This window comes from Heterodontus francisci, chromosome 4 (assembly GCF_036365525.1).
Source record: "Heterodontus francisci isolate sHetFra1 chromosome 4, sHetFra1.hap1, whole genome shotgun sequence".
NCBI classification, from domain to species: domain Eukaryota; kingdom Metazoa; phylum Chordata; class Chondrichthyes; order Heterodontiformes; family Heterodontidae; genus Heterodontus; species Heterodontus francisci.
In genome coordinates, this window is record NC_090374.1 from 175,386,092 (window position 1) to 175,407,685 (window position 21,594).

At 41.2% G+C, this 21,594-nt stretch overlaps 1 protein-coding gene across 1 annotated transcript in view; it reads right to left on the minus strand.

Moving 5' to 3' along the window:
• Nucleotides 1-1,670: 1,670 nt before the first annotated feature.
• Nucleotides 1,671-21,594, minus strand: part of LOC137369414 (alpha/beta hydrolase domain-containing protein 17B) — a 77,373-nt gene continuing 57,449 nt past the window's right edge. Inside the window, exons 2-3 of the mRNA XM_068030594.1 lie at nt 8,221-8,400; nt 1,671-5,040 (exon numbers count right to left, since the gene is read on the minus strand). Of these exons, the coding sequence (XP_067886695.1) occupies nt 4,821-5,040; nt 8,221-8,400 (400 nt within the window). The 3' untranslated portion in view covers nt 1,671-4,820. The remainder of the gene's footprint in view (nt 5,041-8,220; nt 8,401-21,594) is intronic.

Here is a 21,594-nt window from a genome sequence, read left to right on the forward strand (position 1 = left end):
CCTCTACATTGGGGAGACCAAGCGCAGACTGGGTGACCGCTTTGCGGAACATCTCCGCTCAGTCCGCAAGCAGGACCCTGAGCTTCCGGTTGCTTGCCATTTCAACCCTCTGCTCTCATGCTCACATCTCTGTCCTGGGATTGCTGCAGTGTTCCAGTGAACATCAACGCAAGCTCGAGGAACAGCATCACATCTACCGATTAGGCACACTACAGCCTGCCGGACTGAACATGGAGTTCAATAATTTCAGAGCATGACAGCCCCCCATTTTACTTTCATTTTTAGTTATTTTTTCTTCCTTTTTTTTTTACATTCTTTTTTACAATCTTTTTTTTTGCATTTATTTCATTTCATCTTAGTTTTTTCAGGTTTGCACTTGCTGCTGTTCAATATTCAGTGCATTAACACCTAATCTGTACTAATGCTTTGTCTTTCAACACACCATTAACATATTGTTTGCCTTTGCTCCGTGACCTTTTGGTCAGCTACGTGGCCTGGTCCAATCTGGACCTCCTTTGTTATCTCTTGCCCCACCCCCACCTCACTTGCTTATAACCTGTGACTTTTCTAATATTTGTCAGTTCCGAAGAAGGGTCACTGACCCGAAACGTTAACTCTGCTTCTCTTTTCACAGATGCTGCCAGACCTGCTGAGTAGTTCCAGCATTTCTTGTTATTATTTCAGATTTCCAGCATCTGCAATATTTTGCTTTTATTATATTGGAATAGTAGGTTATACTGATAGGATGAGAAGAGGGGTGGGAAGAAGCTCATGTAGAAAAAACACTGGCATTGACCAGTTGGGTTGAAAGGGTGTTTCTATGCTGTAAGTTCTATGTGATGCTATTAACTGTAGTACAGAATAGTATTTATAATCAACGCATATGGTAAAGATTGCATGGAATATTCATAGCCAGATGGTGGATGTAATAACAGGACAGCACGAGAAAGGATATCCAATGATACCACTTTTAACTAGGTTTATTTTGATAATATAAACTTCATTTCAAGGCTCAAAGAATGAGGGCTTTTTTAAAACAAGAAAAATTATTCATATGTTACCTACCTCAACATCATTTGATGCAGAAGGGCCTCCCCACCAAAACAAATGGCTGTTGCAGTGCGTGTGGGAAAAGCATTGTGCATAGGACTGCGGTGGGAGCTGACCTCAGCTCATTTTAATCATCATATGCTGCCTGCACGTTTACTACAGATGTGGGGAGCACTACAGCTGACTGGAAAGAATGAAGGGGCGCAGCAGCTCTCCTGTTCCTTTGAAATTTTGTTGCTTGTTGTGGCTGAGCAGTGCAGCAATAATGTAATCTTGTTAAAAAGCCTGGGGGTGTGTGTAGCAGAAGTGAGCCCCCTACAATTGAGATACAATTCACACTGGACAAACTTTATAATAAGCAACCAACAGTGCAAACCAGTTATGTGAGTTGCAAATGCAGGCGTACACAAATGGGATGCTTTTTTCCTCCCCCTAGTATGGATTTCCAGGCCAAACAAATCTACTTATTTTACGCACAAATAACAGAATATTTAATCAATTTCATGCAAGATGTTGAAATTAGTTCTAGTTTGTTTTTCTTTCCCCAATCCTGCATTTGGTGGTGATCTGAGCAGATGTGAACAACATGACGAAGGAGAAGATATACAGTAATGCTTGCGTGTTTTAAATCAAAGTTTAATTCAACTATAATAATAAAAGTACCAATCTGCCCGCATCAGGTAGAACAGAAAAAAGCATAACAAAACAGGTAAAAGGTAGTTTCAATTTGCTCAGTAGTCAGTACGGTAAAAAGGACTAGAGTTTCATATGCCACAGGACACTCTATTAACTCACATTTAAACAATGGTTACATAAAACACAGAATTCACACGACTTCAAAGTGGTTTAATATATGGCACCTATCTGTTTAGGCTGGTAATGTGCAATTGCTACTATCCCAGCTGTTCAAGTTACCTGCCCAAATAAGTAACCCATCCATTTCACGTCATCATGTTCACCTCCGCTGTTTCTCACCTGATTTCTGAGAGGGAGCCACCAGCAGTTACACTGTTCTTTTAGAAATGTCAAAAATGGCACACAGAGTGAATTGGTTTAATGACATCACACTGGCACTGTGTGGCTAGCATGGGTCCATTTTTATCTATGGGAGTGAGCTTACAATCCATCAAATTCAGCAAGCCCCAGAATACAGAAGGTTGTATGTTCAATACCACTCAATAAAAAAGGATTATTTCTGTATAGCACAGTGAGATACACCCAGTCACTTGGAAAGACAGAACATTTGTTACAATTAATATATGATCTTGGGGTATTTGGATAATGGGTTGTTGGTCTCTCCAACTTCTATGAGATGAGCACAAGTGACAAGTGAGTATTTTTTCAGTTCTCCCCCACCCCCACCCACCGGTCCAGGTACACATGCAGGAGAATTTTTCTGCCATTTGGGCGAATGAGATAGTGCTGGGTTTGTAAAATGTGATTAGATTTGCAAATGAAAACTCGAATGCTTGCTGGAAATGAACGAGTACTGAATTATCGCAGCTGGGTTATCCGTTAGTTAATGCCATATTTTAGCTCAAAAGATCTATACAAGTGAGAACAAACACAATATGCACCGTGAAACTGCAGGATAACGTGCTAATTCCATGCTACCAGCAACAAGCCGAATACTACACACTGCAGGAGCAGTTCAAAGAATAAATACTATAGATATTTTCCAGCAATGGGTGGATTTGGGGTAGGTAAAGGAATACAGATGGATGCCAATTACAGTTTACAAGACTTATCTTGAAGATGCCATATCCTGTTTGATAATCGGGCTTTAACAATGGGTACTCCAGCAAAGTATAACAGTTGGCTACTGCAGTACTGAGCTCTGAAGATAGCACTACTAGAACAAAGCATATTGCATCAATGCTGGCAATGCCTGCTTGCCACTTTTTATTTGACACTGAATGTATAAATTGGACTTGTACGGTTATTCCACAGGCAAGATACAATTGACTGCCAAATAGCACTTTTGTCATGATATACAGAAATATGGGATTATACATCAGCACAAAAATCCAAATAAAAATTACAAGCATTTACACGTTCACATTTTTAAAAAAAGTAGTAATTCTGTAAGGCTACTTTGAGTACCATAGTGTTAAAACCTGTCTCCTCCCTTAAAAGAATTCAATTTTGCATTGTTCATTTAAATGCATTCACTCTACATTGCCCCAGTTAGACAGCTTAACATATGCAACACTAAGAGGGAGTGGTGGGGCAATACACCTGAAAAGAATGCAGTATTACAGTGTATTGGTTACTTTCCATTAAAACTATCCTCTAATAAGATTAGTGCCCAACTCTGCAAACCTGGCATTCTTCCCGTCACCCCTACCCCACTACAAAAAAAAGGTGGAAAAAAAACTTCATTACGAAAGGTCTTGTTTTATACCAAAACAAAATGAAAAAAAATCAGTCGAGACACAGACATTTAATATGTTTTGACAAGCACCTCTCTTGCATTTACAAAAAAGTATGTGTAATCTGAAACCAGAGTTTATTCACATGATCAGCAAGACAAAATCAAAACCTGAGCGGCCACAATGTTAAAATTGTGTGCAAAGGAAATGTAGATATAATTTGTTGGTTGAGCATCTCAGTAAATTCGGCACTTGAAAATAAATCCCCATGCAGTGAAATTTGTAAAAGAAATGCAAGGAGAATTTTAAACGCTATTTTAAAGTCAGCTTTCCCTGAAAAGCTGCGTGCAACATTTGATTGCACCGAATTTGCTCAATGGCATGAGCCTTGTGTAATCGGCAAATGCTTCTTGTTTTCAACCCTGCAGCCAAGATACTGCCCCTATCCTCACCCACACACCAACTCTTCTCCACCACCCCCCAAACACTACCCTGACAAGTATGCAATTGGAGCACTGAATAATTCAGTTGCTACTGGTATCAGACACGTATTGCATTAGATTTACATTACTGATTATATAAGTGGCTTTACTGGAAATTCAAGTGCCTTTACTGAATTGAAAAACACAGCCTGCACTATGTCTTCATTTGACTTCATAAAGATCTGTTCAGCTTCCTGCAAAGTCTTTGAGCTCAAGTAAATGGTGAAGATTTTATTAACACACCTTTCCAATTTAAAGTATTTTAATTACTTTTTAAAAAAAAAAGACTAATCCCATTAAGGATTTTACATCACAAGGTGAAAATCAGGTCTGAAAAAAGGTCACCGAACTGAAAGGTTAACTCTGTTTCTCTTTACCCACAGATCGTGCCTAACCTGCTGAATCTATTTCCAGCATTTTCTGTTTTTAATTTCAGATTCCAGCATCCACAGTATATTTGTGAAAATTTAAGTTGATTTACTGAGATGCATTCCAGAAGGCCTTTTCAATCTAATTCTCTTCCTTATTGATAGCTAATCTATTTGGCAATATGTACAAAGCAACAATTAACTATGTGCATGATTACTGAAAGAAACATTTCATACAGCACATTATTAATTATCTAAAGTATTTGAACAGTAGAATGGGGAATTTTTTTTTTTTAGGGTCTCCCTAAACCAGTTTGACAAACTGATTGCATGCTCCAATTTTATTTTTTTTTAAATATTGGTATCAATTACCATTATTTATGTTTGCAAACCTCTATCATCCTAAGGACAGCACTTGATTTTGCAAACAAAGCCCTTTAAGGCTTTTCTCAGTTATATTAGTTGCATATATGGTTTGACAACGAAAAATGGAAAGCAGTCACAAATTTAAAAAACACAAAAAAAGCTCCTGCATATTAAAATTTCATTTAAGAATTCATCAGTTCTTGAGAAACAAACTGCTTCAGTCTTTCGAGGTACTGTCCATAAAGCTCCACGTCATTGTGACCAGCTCCCTCTACCCACAGTGGTTCCACTGGCCTTTGGCATTGCTCATACAATGCCAATCCGTGAGAGAAGTCGATGACTTCATCTTCCGTCCCATGGATGACCAGCACTGGAGAGGCTATTTTCGAAATCTTGTCAATGCTATCAAGAGAAATTAAAATACACAGATTTAGTGATAGTTGTGGTGGTGGTAGTGGTGGTTTGGTTTACTTTATTAGAAGGCTAGTAAAGCTTACAAAAATTACATTTAGGAACTCTGATGCACAGATGTCAGTGTTCCAGCCTCTGCACCCACTTATGTTTTGATTCAGCTATTCCTGGAGACTACCATTAAAACACAATTGAAAGCTAATCAGGTTAACTTTGGAATTCACTCTGTATTAACCATTTATCTGCTGCAATGTTAGCACAGGATCATGCTCCATGTTTCTAGCATAGCATAATAAAAGTATTTTAAAAATGATGATTCTATTAAAGGACGAAATTCAACAAGACACTAATTAAAATATAAGTAAAAGGAATCTGAAGTAAATAAAGCAAAATCACATTTTGCATCTCTTATACCAGCTATTATGGTATTTATATTTGTAACAACGTAACACACATATATAGGTATGCATGAATTTGGACTTCCACCGCACAGTATACGGATACTATGCCTAAGGAGGCAGAGAAATCCAGAAACAATTTGAATTTGGTAGAACAGCTTTTAACAACAAGTCCTAAACCAAATTGTTGGGGAGATAAGACCTGACAAAACAGTAATCTTCAGGAAACCGGATAATGCTCCAAGGAGAAAGTAAGGATATTCTGGAGTTGTGCGGTTTCTGTAAAATGACCATTACACTCGTGGACATTCTCCATCAATGGTTCAGTGGGTAGTGCTCTTGTCTCAGTCAGAAGGGTTGTGGGTTCAAGTCCCACTCCAGGGCATTAAGCACAAAAAAAAAGGCTGATGCTCCAGTGCAGTACGGAAGGAGTGCTGCACTGTTAGGGGTCTATTTTGGAACCAAAGACCGACAGGAAGAGCTGCAACAGAACAACGGGTTATCTTTAAGGAAGAGACGCTTCAGGTACAGGCTAGGTACATTCCGACGAGAGCAAAAGGTAAAGAAAGCAATAACAAGGCTCCTGGGATGATGAGGGAGATAGAGATAATGATGAAACAATAAAGATCGTGCATGATGCATTGTCAAGTGAATTTTTCAGGTGAGAACCAGGCCATATACAATAAGTTGAGAGAGGAGGTGAAGATGATTATTAGACTGGCAAAGGGAGAGAATATGAGAATAGAAAGGCAGTCAACATAAAAGGGAACCCAAAATCTTCTACTGTCATGTAAATTGTAAGCAGGTGGTAAGAGGTGGAGTAGTGCCTATTAGGGATAAAGAGGATGATATATGCTTAGAGGCGCAGCACAAGGCATATACTTAATTAATACTTTGCATCTGTGTTCACTAAGGAAGTGGAATCTGACAAAATATCAGTAGAAGTGGAGAGAGTAGAGGCAATGGATGGGGTAAAAATTGAGATGGGGGAGGTACTGGAAAGGCTGGCTATGCTTAGTGTAGGTAAGTCACCTGGTCTGTATGTTGCATCCCAGGTTGCTAAAGGAAGTGGGGATGGAGATAGGGGAAGGGCTTGCCATAATCTTCCAATCTTCCCTTGATACAGGGGAGGTGCCAAAGGATTGAGTGTAGCAAATGTGACACCCTTATTGAAGGAAGTGTGCAAGGACAATCCGAGCAACTACAGGCCAGTTAGTTTATCAGTGACAGGCAAGGTTTATGAAACAATAATTGGGGGGGGGGGGGGGGGGGTTGAATCAACACACACTTGGAGAGGTTGGAGTTAATTAAGGATAGCCAGCACGGATTTGTAAAAGACAGATCATGCTTGACTAATTTAATTGAACTTTTTGATGAAGTAACAGAAAATGTTGATGAAGGGAATGTAGTGAATGTTGTTTATATGGATTTTAGGAAAGCATTTGATAAGGTACCACATAAAAGGCTGGTTAACAAAATTGAGACTCATGGAATAGGAGGGTCAGTGTCCAATTGAATAATAAAAATTGGCTTAAAAAGACAGAAAACAGTGAGTCATAGTGAATGGTTGTTTTTCAGACTGGAGGATGGTAGACAGTGGTGTTCCCCAAGGGTCAGTGCTAGGACCACTGCTTTTTTTGCTATATATAAATTACTTGGATCTTGGAATACAGTAGAATCTCAAAATTTGCCAATGACACCAAACATGGATGTATGGCAAACAGTGAGGATGATATGAACTGCTTATAACAGGACATAGATAGGCTAGCAGAATGGGCAGAGAGGTGACAGATGGAATTTAATACTGACAAGTGTGAGGTGATGCATTTTGGCAGAAGGAATAGGGAGAGGCAATATATACTTGACGGTGCAGTTCTAAAGAGTGTGCAGGAACAGAGGGACCTGGGGGTGCATGTACAACAATCTTTGAAGGTGGCAGGACATAGAGAGAGTGGTTAGTAAAGCACTGGGATCTTGGACTTCAGAATTAGAGGCATTAAGTACAGAAGCACGGAAGTAATGCTCAACCTTTATTAAGCTCTGGTTAGACCCCAACTGGAGTACTGTATCCAGTTCTGGTCACCACACTACAGGAAGGATGGGAGGGTTCTGACAGGGTGCAGAAGCGATTCACCAGAATGATTCCAGGGATGGAGGATTTTAGTTATAAAGGTTAGGTTGGAAAAACTGGAGTATTCTCCTTAGAACAAAGGATATTGAGGGGAGACTTAATACAAGATTATGACGGGTTTAGATAAGTTAGACAAGGAAAAACTGTTTTCATTAACTAATGGTACAAGGACTAGGGGACACAGCTTGAAGGTTTTGGGCAAGAGATGTAGGGAGAATGAGGAAGAAGTCTTTTATGCAGTGAGTAGTAATGACCTAGAACTCGCTGCCCACAAGGATGGTAGAAGTGGAGACAATAAATGACTTCAGAAAGGAAACTGGATGGCCACTTGAATGAAATAGACTTGCAGGGCTATGAAGATCGAGTGGGAATGACTGAATAGCTCCATTGAGGGGCGGTATGGACTCGACGAGCCAAATGGTCTCCTTCTGTGCCGTAAATGACTCTAAATGGCGTAGCATCTCACGAAACTGGAGTTGGAGAAGATTTACTAAATACAGCATTGCCTCACTTGAGCTGGACGAATACAACAAAAATCCACATTTCTTTAACAGAACCCATATTACAAAATTAAAACTCAACCCCGCTAGCACTCACCTAACCAGCAATGATTCTGTGAACATCAGAAGAAAAATCACTTACTTGGGGAACGCATCGAAGCAGTAGGTCTTCTTGGTGTCTGGGAAGGCTACACGCATACCAGACATCAAGGGAGAATGAAGGACGACTGCAGCACATTCGTATCGAGCAGCCAGATCCACTGTAGGTACTGTGCCTATACTCTGACCATACAGGATTACATTCTCTGGACGAATCCCATACCTGTTGAATGGAAAATGAAGCTGCCTTAAACAAGGTTTTTGCTTTGATAGGGGTGGGTGGTGCAGTTTAAAATACATTACACAGTTCAATCATTTTTTTCCCTCATTTCCCCCAAAATACATCACAAACTATAACCATTCAAGATGCGTTTCTGTAGCTACTTTGAGGGTGAGGGGACTATAAATAAAATCTCAGACATTATATATGCTCTATACCACACTGCACCCCTATTTATTCCAGGAAACTAATTCCAAACAACGAACTCACAATACAACAGGGAAGGAAGGTGATGAGAGACTTGTAAACCAATGGTGGTGGCTGGGGAGAAAAGAATCAATTTTTTTTTTAAAAAACAGTGTCTTCAGACAACGCAGAGCATGCACAGAGCGCTCGTCAACGTCAGTGTGCCCGAACATTTGCCAGCTTGCCAATATGAAGCTGCGCATCGAAGTCACCAGGCAATGGCATCAGACATCATGACATTCGAGTGTTGCCTCACCCCCCTCAATGGCTGCAATCGCCGGCTCCATTCCCCCGCAACAGTAACCACCCCTTACCCCCTCGACTGTTCCCTACCGGCCTCGCTGCTTCTCCACTTTGGCCACTTGCTCCTGGCCTCCCCCTCACCCCACCGCTCGGCCATTCCCTCCCGCATCGCTGCTCGCCCTCCCTTGGCCGCTCCCTCCCTGCTGCCCCCCCAGACGCTCATTCCTGGCCTCGCCACTTCACCCATTTGGCCCCTCCCTCATGACCTTGCTGCTTACCCCACCCCCCAGCCAATCGCTGCTCAAAGAAGCAGCGGGGGAATGGGCCTCCGAAGGTGGAGTGAGCAGCCAAGTGGTGATGGCACAACGCAGGGAGCGAGTGGCTGAGGGGAGGCAGCGGAAAGCAAGTAGTGAGCAGATGGGTGTGAGAGGGAGCGTGTTGGGGGTGGGATGGAGGTGACGATCCCAGCCATTGAGTGGGTTTGGGTTTAATTCGTTTGTGACAAATTGAGCAGTGCCATTTTATTACTGGCAGCTGCCGGAGACACGCAGACAGCAGTGTTTCAGTCGATGAGGCTGCATTCGCGCATGTGCCAGTACTGCGCCACCTAGTAGTTCCATTGTCATCAAAAACAGCCTTTTTTAAAATAAGGTCAGAAGCAGGAGACTGCCAATGCTGCAACTTAAACTTTGTCCCACTTTTTGCATCCGCCTATTAAATACAGCAGGAGTTAGATGCAAGTTAAAGCTCTTTGCATTACAATAGATCTTGCCTACAGCCCTGTTCACTTTGAATTCCTGAAGTAGAGCAGAAAGCCATTCATCAGTGTGGCCTGGATTCAAATTCAGTTCTCTGTGGAATGAGGCCATGTAGAGGGTTGGAAGATTAATTTCACCACTATGAGAAGATCTTAAATAACCATAATCTTCCACCAATGAAAAAGGCACTATTGTTAAATTTCCCGTTTCTTTAAGCAGAGCCTTACAGTAAAGGTTCCAAAAATAAATTGGTAGAGATGGCCTAATTTTACAGAATAATTGAAAAGAAAATGTATTCTGTAGGGTATCGGATAAGCAGAAACTAATCACCATGCTGAAGTGTTTCCAAACACACGTACTTAGAAATTCATAAGTAATTCTGATATGGAGTGCAGTTTCTCCCACAGAGAGGTGCCCCATTTATTGAAGCCCAGAAATTTATTGGCAACAGCTGAAGTGAAGGGACCCCAAGCAACTGTATGAGTAAGTCTCAAAATTAACCAGCTAAAACCTTGCAGTTTACCAGCACGGAGCACCACTTGTCCTGCTAGATTACCCCCACTCATTAGTGTCATGTGGAGCAGTGGAGGGGTGGGGGGGGGGGGGGGGGTGGGAGAAGTTCAGCAAACAAGTTCCATTAGTCAGTCAGTCAGGTTGATCAATAGCACCTTGGAGTACTACCTGGTTAATCAGAATGCCACATACAAGCTACCCGATCTCCCCTCCTCCCCAAGACAGACAGATATTCAGTATCAATAAAAGGAAGCCATGTGTCAGCTCATACAAACTTAAAGCACCGGAAGCGACCATCCGGCCCACTGTGCCAGTGCTGGCTTTTTGAAAGAGCAATTGTGCTTAGTCCCACATCCCGCTTTTTGTCTGTAACCCTATAAGTTCCTCATCCACAAGCACCTGTCCAACTTGCATTTAAAATTATTGATGGAATCAGCTTCCACCATGTTTGCAGGAAGAGTGTTCCAGACAACTTTCATTGAACAAGATGTCTCCTCATCTAGTCCCTGTCATTTTTGGGATATTTCCAATTTTGCTTCTGTTTCTCTCTCTCTCTCTGTCCTCTGATCTCAGCTCTGCTCCCTTCTGCTATTTTCTGATTCCGCTTCTTCTGCCAAATTAATTTAAATCCTCCCCAGCAGAACTAGGTAACCTCTCAGCTAGTAGGTTAGTTCCAGCTCTGTTCAGGTACAACCTGTCCATCTTGTTCAGGTGCCCCTTCCACCTGGAATCTGAAACCCACCCCCACATCCTACACTACTTCTCCAGCCACCATTTACCTGCACTATCTCCCCGTTTCTGTACTCACTAGCACGTGGCAATGGGAGTAATCCTGAGATTACTAACTTTGAGGTACTATTTCTTAATTTTTTTTTCCGCCACTGAAACTCTGCCTGAAGGACTTCAACACGTTTTATAACGATGTCACTGGTTCCAACGTGGACCATGAATTCTGACTCCTCCCCTTCCCCTTCCAAAATATTTTGCAACATTGTATTCTAAACAGTTCAAAAAGTACATATTTGTCATGGTGTATGTACCATGGAGTAATTTACCAAGACTAGGCCTTGGAATATAATGTGACCGATTATTAGAATCACTTACCTTCTGTAGGAAACAATTAAAGACATTTGCAGTATGCAATCAAAAGCACCAAGTCATTAAGATCTACATTCAGTACACCATCCAGGGCCCCAAACACTCTTTTTAAGTGAAACAGCGATTTACTTATACTTCTTTTAATTTAGTGTACTGTATTCGCTGCTCACAATGTGGTCTTCTCTACATTGGAGAAACTGAATGCAGATTGGGTGACCGCTTTGCGGAACATCTCAGTTCGGTTCGCAAGTACGACCCCAAGCTAGTCTTGTTAATTCTCCACCTTGCTCCCACTCTGATCTTTGTCCTTGGTCTACTACAGTGTTCCAATGAAGCTCAAAGCAAGCTTGGGGAACAGCACCTTATCTTTCAATTAGGCACTCTACAGTTTTCAGGACTCACCGAGTTCAATAATTTCAGATCATAAATTTTCATAAATTCTCAATTTTTTTAAAAAATTTGTTTGTCCACCCACCCCCAACCTTGTTTCTTTTTAAATCCCTTTACTTTGTGCTCGGACAGCTGTCACACTGCCATCTACACCTCATCCAGACACATCTTTTGTTTCTTTACTTGCTTTTGTACTATGAAACCTTTTATCATTTGTCTACTGCCCTCCACCCTATCACAGACCTTCCCTTTCGGTCTTCTTCCCGCCCCCCCCCCCCCCCCTCTTTCACCTGATCAAAACCTGTAACATTTCTAATCTGTGCCAGTTCTGATGAAAGGTGATTGACCTGAAACGTTAATTCTGTTTTGCTCTCCACAGATGCTGCCTGACCTGCTGAGTATTTCCAGCATTTTCTGTTTTTGTTTTAGATTTCCAGCATCCACAGAATCTTGCCTTTGTAATACTTCTAGTGTTGCTTGCCTTCATTTTACTAAAAACATGCAAACCCTCTCTCTGTTCACTCACTGTGACCTGTCTCTGTTGATAAATACTCAGGTCTGTTGGTCACTAATCAAGTCAAAACCTATAATGCAGTTTTAACAACTAAGCCATGTAGGACCCAGGTCAACAGCTGCACACATCAAAGCAACACGCTGACCTAAAACTGTACAGCCTTCGATCACAGTTCAGCGGATCTTCAGTGTGCAACTAGCTTACAAGCTTGAAAACTTACACTGGAAAACAAATTCTCAGAAGGAGGTCTGCTGCCTCAGATTTTTTTTTTAAATTCATGCTCGGGATTTTATCATTGGCAAGGCCAGCATTACTGCCCATACCTAGATGCCATTAAGATGGTGCTGAGCCGCCTTCTTGAACCGCTGAAGTTCAAATGCTGAAGGTGCTCCCCACAGTGCTGTTACATAGAACTACACAGAACGTACAGCACAGAAGCAGGCCATTGGGCGAAATGGTCCATGCCAAGGTTCATACTCCACGAGGCTCCTCCTATCCCTCTTTATCTCACTTGATTAGCATAGCAGTCTATTCCTTTCCCCCTCTTGTGTTTATCCAGCTTCTCCTTGAATGCATCCATACTATTTGCCTCACTACACCCCGTGCCACTGAGTTTATCTAGCTTCCCCTTAAATGCATCACCTTTGACCCTTTAGAAAATACGACAACTTGCATATAATCTGCATCTCCAACTAAAACTAATGTTTTGCTTTAAAGAAGGGCAGAAATTTAATATAGGAACATTAGAGAAAACCTGAACAATTGAAAAGAAAACTGTTAGGTAAGGAGTTCCAAGATTTTGAGATCGTGACGGTGAAGGAATGGTGATTTATGCTCAAGTCTGTATGCTGTGGCCTTGGTGGGAAACATGGGGCTGGTGGTGTTTCCATATACTGGATGGCCTTGTTCTTCTAGGTAGTGGAGGTCACAGATTGGGAGATGCTATCAAACAAGCCTCGGTGAGTCGTTGCACTGCATTCTGTAGGGAGTACACGCTGTAGCCATGGTACGCTGGTGGTGGTGGGACTGGATGTTTGAGGTGGACGATAGGTTGATCATGCAGACTGCTTTTTCCTGGATAGCGTTAAGCTTCTTGAATATTTGACAGATGCACTCATGCTGGCCAGAGGACAGTATTCCATCACACTCCTGACATGTAGATGGAGGAGAGGCTTTGGGGAGTCAGAAGGAGGATTACTCGCTGCAGAATACCCAGCCTCTGACCTACTCTTGTAGCCACAGCATTTATGTGGTTGACCAGTTGAGTTTCTGATAATAGTGCCACTCAGGATGTTGATGGTGGACAATTCAGCGATGGTAATGCCACTGAATGTCATGGGGAGGTGGTTGGACTCTGCTGTGGATATGGTCATTGTCTGACACTTATGATACATGATGATCACACAACACAATAGCATGGGATGAAATCACTTGTAGAGACACAGAACTCAAATAACTACTCTACAAACTCCAACCCAGGCTTGGACTCCAGATGAGATTTTAACCAAGCTACAAATTTAGAATCATGGGAATCTTGTATTGCACAAGATCTATTCACACTTGTTACGTGAAGGCAAATGTCTTCATTGACTGTTGCCAAGTGATCTTTCAGTTTGTATTGACACAGTCTAACCCATGACTTGGTTCAGGGATTAGCTGTAGAGCAGACACTGGGAGCTAAATAAAATAGCAGCTTTTCCAAATCCAGGCTGCAGTATAAAAGCAATGTGTTGCTGTCCTGCTCTCGGTGGCTCAGCTACTCACCCAAGGAGGTCCAATGAAGCATACAATGAAAGGGACAGCAGAAAATCATTTAGAACAATTCTCTACCAGTGCACCTTTGTTGTTTTCCTTAGAGCAGCGATGGCTGAGGGGGGATATGATTGAGGTATACAAAATTATGAGAGGCATTGATAGGATAGATAGGAAGAAACTTTTTCCCTTAGCAGAGGGATCAAAAACCAGGAGGCATAGATTTAAGATAAGGGGCAGGAAGTTTAGAGGGGATTTGAGGAAAAATGTTTTCACCCAGAGTGTGGTTGGAATCTGGAACACACTGCCTGAAGGGGTGGTAGAGGCAGGAACACTCAACATTTAAGAAGTATTTAGATGAGCACTTGAAATGCCATAGCATACAAGGCTACGGGCCAAGTGCTGGAAAATGGAATTAGGATAGATGCTTGATGGCCGGCATAAACACGATGGGCCAAAGGGCCCGTTTCTGTGCTGTATGACTTTATGACCTTGCTCCCATTTGGTAGGGTGAGACAATGAACTCTTACAAAGCCAAGAAATAAAAAGTGGATTCCATAATTCTCATAATTCTAATTGACCACAAAACTGAAAACAAAAGCTTTAACAATGTCAAATGTTTTCAGTAAAGCACATTCCAAAATATTTAAAGAGCTTAATATAACAATGATTTGTGAGACCATAAATCTAGCTATTAAAAAAGTTAGACTGGTTTACTGAGTCTGAGTGTGGACTGCAGGAAAATATAGCCTTCCCCTATAAATCAGTTAACAAATTATTAATTTGATGTTTTGGGAGAGTTGAAAAAATTGACTTTTTTGAATTAACAGATGATGATGTATACTGGGGTGCTCTACCCATTATTGCCCGATAATGAACTTACACATGCAGAGTAGAATCCCACTGCTTTCTAGTGGCCTTGCTATCAAATTTATACAAAACAACAAAACGGACAATCAAGTGCAACTTAAAAATGTGATTAGTCATAATTGTCCAGATCAACATGGTCCAAATGCAACTGGATGGTGTTTACACTGAAGCAAAACTATAAGATAACAGCAGTCAATCCCAAAAATATACTGGTTAATCTGTTTTTCACGGCCATTTCTTTCACACAATAGATTATGCTTGAAAGCTGGACTCAGTGGCCCTGATAAAGGAAACAGGAGATTAAACACTGGCTGAACATTGCAAGGCCATTACATACGTCGTAGCCTTGAAGTAGGAAATCTGACCTTTCCCCACTGTTTCCTTGGAATGGGACCTTTGATGGATTACGACTAAAACGTTATCTGTAGATAAAGCGTATCTTGCAGGGATGTGCTTTTCAAATCAGCTAAGGAAATCTCAGAATGAAACCTTATTTCACTCAATACAAGAAATCTTGGTGCAACACAATAAACTCGTTTTATCCAAGGCATCATATGGAACTCCTCCTATACTGAAAGATAAAATTCATTGACATTTCGAGTAAGATATACTGATGAATGGAACTTGCAAAGAAAAACAGAAAGATTAGCAGCAACACCTCTCCTCCTTCCACCAACTAGCCTTTGAAAAAAAAATTGCCTTCACTTTTGGAAAGTGCTGAAAAAAAGTGTATTGAGATGCAGATTCACTTTATGCAAGTGTTCCCAACCACTTATTTAGTACATACACACAACTGAGAAATGTTATCAAAGTATTAATACATTAAATGCAGTCAGAGTCTTGCAACATGGGAAGCCATTTCACCCATCATGCCAGTGTCAGCTCTTTGGCAGAGCTATCTAATTCGTCCCACTCCCCTGCTCTTTCCCTCATAGCCCTGCAATTTTTTTTTTTACTTTTGAAGTATTTATCCAATACCCTTTTGAAAGTGTTGAATGAATCTGCTTCCAACACCCTTTCAGGCAGCACATTCCAGATCACAAGAAGTTGCTATCCAAGAAAATATATCCACATGTCACTTCTGCTTCTTCTGCCAATCACCTTAAATCTGTGTCCTCTGATTACTCAGCCTTTTGCCACAGGAAACAGTTCTCTTAATCTCCTCTGCTCCAAGGAGATCAATCTCAACTCCTCCAGTCTCTCCACATAACTAAAGTTCCTCATCCCTAATATCACTCCAGTAAATCTCTTCAGAACCCTCCCAAGGTCTCGACATTGTTCCCAAAGACCTTTTTTTTAAAAAAATGATAGAGGTGGCAAATCAGCATTTAAGATGATACATGGGGTGGTGTAAGTATCCAAGGATAGCTCTGAGTGTGTCAGCTTTAATAAAAAAAGACCCATGGGCTCAAATTCATCTATGGGCTCTTTCAAAACCACGGCCAAAGTGAGTTTTAATGCAGAAACAGTTTTCAGGCAGGAGAAAACCTCCATTTCACCTCCCCACACTAAAAGAACAAAGTTGCATTTATAAAGGGCTTTTCATGGCCCCAGTACATCCCAAAGCACTTTACAGCCAATGCAGCACTTTTGAAGTGTTGTCACTATTATGTAGGACATTTCCATTAATTCCTTGGTGCAAGGACAACCTATCTACCTGCACTTTGATATCAACCAAAATTCCTCCCGATGACTGAACTATTAAAAGGACTTTGGCGGGTAGGAAATAACTATGATTGAACTTACTGTGTGCAAAATTCCTGTGCTTTCAAGTTTCCATGTTTTATGGGTTTGTATTTTAAGTATTGAATCTGAGAAAAACATCTGAAGAATAAGGCAGATTTCTGTAAGGAACCGGAAGCGTAACAGGTCTTTGAAGCACACAATATAGAGTTTCAACATAATTGAACATACAGGGCGAGAAACAGCAGAGGGCAGCACGAAGTGTAGCGAAGAAAGGACTCGGGGATTTTATACTATCCCACATGCAATTATCTATCAAGATGTAGGAAGGCATTAATTTGTGCTGCTTGCCTGAAGTCAGCTTTGTAAAATGTCCTACAACTTTATAAGAAATTGCTGATGTGCTTTGTATTAAGGGACTTTATGGCACATCAAAACAGGAGGAGGCCATTTAACCACTCAAGCCTGCTCTGCCATTCAAAAAAATGAGATTATGGTTGATCTTTGACTCATTTCCATATACCCGCATTCGCCCCATATCCCTTAATACATGTGATTAAATCTCAGACCTATAATTAGCAACTGATCGAGTATTAATTGCGGTTTGTGGAAGAGTTCCAACTTCTACCACCCTTTGTGTATAGAAGCGTTCCCTAATTTCACTCCTGAAAAGTCTGGCTCTAATTTTTAAGACTATGTCCCCTAGCCCGAGACTCCCCAACCAGCAGAAATAGTTCCCGTCTGTCCACCCTATCTGTTCCTCTTAATATCTTCACAACTTCGATCAAATCACCTCTTAAATCTTCTAAATTCCAGGGAATGCACCCCTAGTTTATATTAGTTCTCCTCATATTTGAACCCTTGGAGTTCAGGTATCATTCTGGTAAAGCTACACAGCACGCCCAAGGTCAATATATCCTTCATAAGGTATGGTGCTTAGAACAGCACTTTGTCTAATCTGCTGGAAGCATTCCCAACACTGGCTTAACAGGCCCTGAATGAAGCTGAGGCTTCTGAAGTTGAATGTACATGTTCAGCAGCCAAAAGATGCCGAGTAGACACGAGAATGCAGTCAAGGCACAATCAACATTCTTGCCACATTTCAGTGAATCTTACTGCATGTTGCTGGGCTCTGGGGATCACTGATAAGCTGGCCAGCACTTTGAAATAATGGACAAATACAGCACGATGTGGATAGGCACGGTTGGCACACAGACCTCAACAACTCCCACAAATAGAGGAATTACTGTCAAAATGATTAAAGGCTCAATTGATTACACAACTTATTGCACTGAAACAGTAATGTGTGCTTCATCCACAGTATGTTTGGGCATTTTGCAAATTAATGTTGCAATACTATACGTATTAGCGACCCAACTTAATATTTTAAGAGGCTGAATTTGACTGAAATAGCTGGAATGTCATTACTGAAATGCCATTATAAAAATTTAAAAGGACAGGACATTTTGATGAACCACAGAGTAAAGGAAGTCCTCTTCAGCTCACATGCAGACAATTGATCAGCTACAGTAGTGTAGGCATTTGAGGCTAGCAGGATAACAATAGTCTTCATACATTATACTTTTTGCCTCACTTTGTAAATTGTATGGTGGGGAAGGTCAGGGGGAGAGGTAGGCAACTATTTGTCTAAAGTAAACAGTCACTTTTGTTCCGTGATAAATTGCACCAGTTTAATCCTCACCTGAAAACTATTTTCACAAAAACAATCAGCCACACCAACCAAAGCAATAGAGTGAAACAATGGTTAGTTCACAATTATTTAAAAGATTATTTGTGGTATTTAGTTACTTCTTCCACTAGCAATCTTTGGAAATCAACAGACGTACTGGAGGCAACCTGCTAGCGAGAAAGTGGAGATCAAGTTGCCTTCGGGAAGGGAAATTAGAGTCAAAAACAAAAACCGAGAAACATGTATGGCAGTAAACGCAGCTGATTGAGAGGAGCCATGATCTGAAATCAATGGCATTAATCTCTAGGGGAAAGAGATTCAGACTAAAAGGTTTTTAGGTACTGGAAACCATGACCTCTAGTGATGCAGCCGCCCTCTACACAAATAAAAATATTAACGGTACACAAAAGGGTTTTGACTTGATTACCAGAGATGTTAGCCACCTGACTCTGAACCTTGCTTAAAAAAGAGCTCCCGTCTTTGCTTAATTAATTGCAGACTGTGCAATTTGGGTGTAGAGAACTGAATTAAACCTCTATTAAAAATAATTAAATTAACCTCGTGGAATAGAGGAAGAAAAAGGACATCAAAGGAAGCAGCTGTGGAAGTTGGGCACATGGCTAAGATCAGGGACTCAGCAGAGAAGGGGAATATAATCTGTAGCCCTCTATTCCACATTCAGCTTGTACTACCATATCCAAAAAAATACCAAGAAAAGTTTTAAAGACAGCAGCTACCCAACAAGATACTTATCCATATTGATCAGCATCTCAACTCCCTCCTGTGCTGCAGAACTCCCTGTACTGGGGTGTATATACACATTACAAATTACCATAGGCGTGAGCTGTTTCTGCTTTCCCCCAACACTAAACTTGTGCATCATAGTTTTGGAGTAACTCCAGGCAGTCTCATTACACTTGGCTCTGACTCCTGATTAAAGATTATGGAGAAAGAGCAGGGGAGTGGGACTAATTGGATAGCCCTTTCAAAGAGGCACGATGGGTAGAATGGTGTCCTTCTGTGCTGTATCGTTCTATGATTGTACATCACCTTGGTGGGTATACAATTCTTAGTGTCTCACTCTCAAAGTAGTGTGAACCATAGAAAAACAACTCTCAATGCTGCTTTAGAGTTTGGAGGTCAAGGAATTTGTTGGAAGACTTTAGGAAGTTAATCCTGCATTTGACCGGTGAAAACTTGACCTGAAATGCTTAGTATTGCACACTGGTTGCCAATAGGTGTGTTTTCCCCCCACCTCTAGTGTTCCATTCCTTGTTGAATGTTAAAAAAACAAACTGCCGTGACAAATGTTTGCCTATATAAACTATTTTAAAATCAAAGGGTATTGAATTTTGATATAAGGGATACAGTTTTAATTTCCCCATACCAGATTTTGTGTACATGAAGTGGTGCCTAAACTACTGGTTATTTTCAACTGATCCCTTCTGTGCAGCAGCTGCTCCCAGAGATCGTTTCAGGCAATACATCCCATCTAAAATGCTTAGTGCTGAGAACATGGCATGTACATAAAATTACCATTAACAACATAATTCAAGAATCTACTTAAAGCAAAAGCACAAAAAAATCCTCTCATCAGCTCTTGTCCATTTCTGACAAAAACCACCTGCTTTGATAAAACTAAATGTCCCAAGGGGCTTCAGAGTGATAAGAAATACAAGAGAAAGCAACGCAGTAACCTCACATAGCCGGTCACAGCGCTGTTTACAGGAACACAATTTCAAATATTGGAATAGTAAAAACGGCCCAAAAAGTCCAGGAAAATACTGACAAATTGAATTCAAACTAAAAGCTGGGCAATATAGAACATTTTAAACACCCTCTAATATTACCATTAACTTTGGTAAGAAAGTTAATAAAGCTTTCCTTCCACGCAAGATCTAGTTTATCCATATGGTGCAAAATACTCTCATGTTATTTTGGCAATCATAGAATCTTTCACCTCTTGCAGTACCACAAACAAATGAACTAAACAAAAAAATAATCTTCTTCAGCTACCATTTCTAAGATCAAAGGAGCTGGAACAGTATACTAAACTACAACATCAAGCTAGACTGGGGAGGGCATGCAAGTTGAAGCATTATGAACTTGCAATATTGTTTGGTGCTAACATGAATTAAGTCTTGCTTTCATCTTTAGCCCAACCAAACAGCGATCAAAATGGCTCTTCATAAAATGTGAGTCAGCTTTACAGCCGTTATCTGTCTGTTTCTGTATAGCTTTTAAAACACACAAGTTAAAGCAGGATATGCAATACACATCTGTTCTTCTATAATAGAACAGAAGGCCATTCAGCCCCTCAAACCATTCATTTAGATCATGGCCGATCTGTATCTTCACTCCATCTACCTGGCTTGGTTCTGTAACCAAGTTACAGTGGCGCAGTGGTTAGCACCGCAGCCTCACAGCTCCAGCGACCCGGGTTCAATTCTGGGTACTGCCTGTGCGGAGTTTGCAAGTTCTCCCTGTGTCTGCGTGGGTTTCCTCCGGGTGCTCCGGTTTCCTCCCACATGCCAAAGACTTGCAGGGTGATAGGTTAATTGGCCATTATAAATTGCCCCCAGTATAGGTAGGTGGTAGGGAAATAGGTGGGGATGTGTTAAGAATATGGAATTAGGGTAGGATTAGTATAAATGGGGGGTTGATGGTCGGCACAGACTCGGTGGGCCGAAGGGCCTGTTTCAGTGCTGTATCTCTAAACTAAACTAAACCCTCAATGTCCTTACTTAACAAAAGTCTATCAATCTCAGTTTTGAAATTTTCAATTGACCCCCAGCCTCAAAAGCTTTTTTGGGGGGGGAGCATGGGGGAAGGGGTGGAGGAAGTGTGTTCCAGATTTCCACTACCCTTTATGTAAAGCAATGCTTCCTGACATCACCGTTGAACTGCCCACCTCTAATCTAAAGGTTATGCCCCCTTCTTCTGGACTCCCTTCACCAGAAGGAATTATTTCTCGCTATCTACATGCAAAATCACTTAATCATCTTAAACACGTCAATTAGATCATCCCTTAATCTTATCTGGCAGGAGTACAAGCTTAACGATAATGCCTTATTCTTCTCAGGGGGGTGGAGGGGAGTGAGTGTCGTAAGCAGTGTGTATTTCGGCCCAGATTTTGAAGTCAGTCGTGAAGGATAGCACTCGCCATTCACCTTGCTGACAGCTGCCCACAAAGTTTTCCTGAGCTTTTTAGCAGAGGTGTGCTGTCATTGGGAGTCTGATTGATTGCATCTGTGAGCAGGTCAAGAAACAGTGTGCATCTTCAGTCAGACAGATTGAAGATTCCTCATTGAGGCCAGGGTCTAAACCAGGAACCATAAATTAGATTTAAATGAAGTACAGAAGCTAAGCCAAGTCAGATGGGATTGAGAGAAAGACAGACGCCAAAAGTTAAAACAAAAATTAAAAATCTCCAACATTAA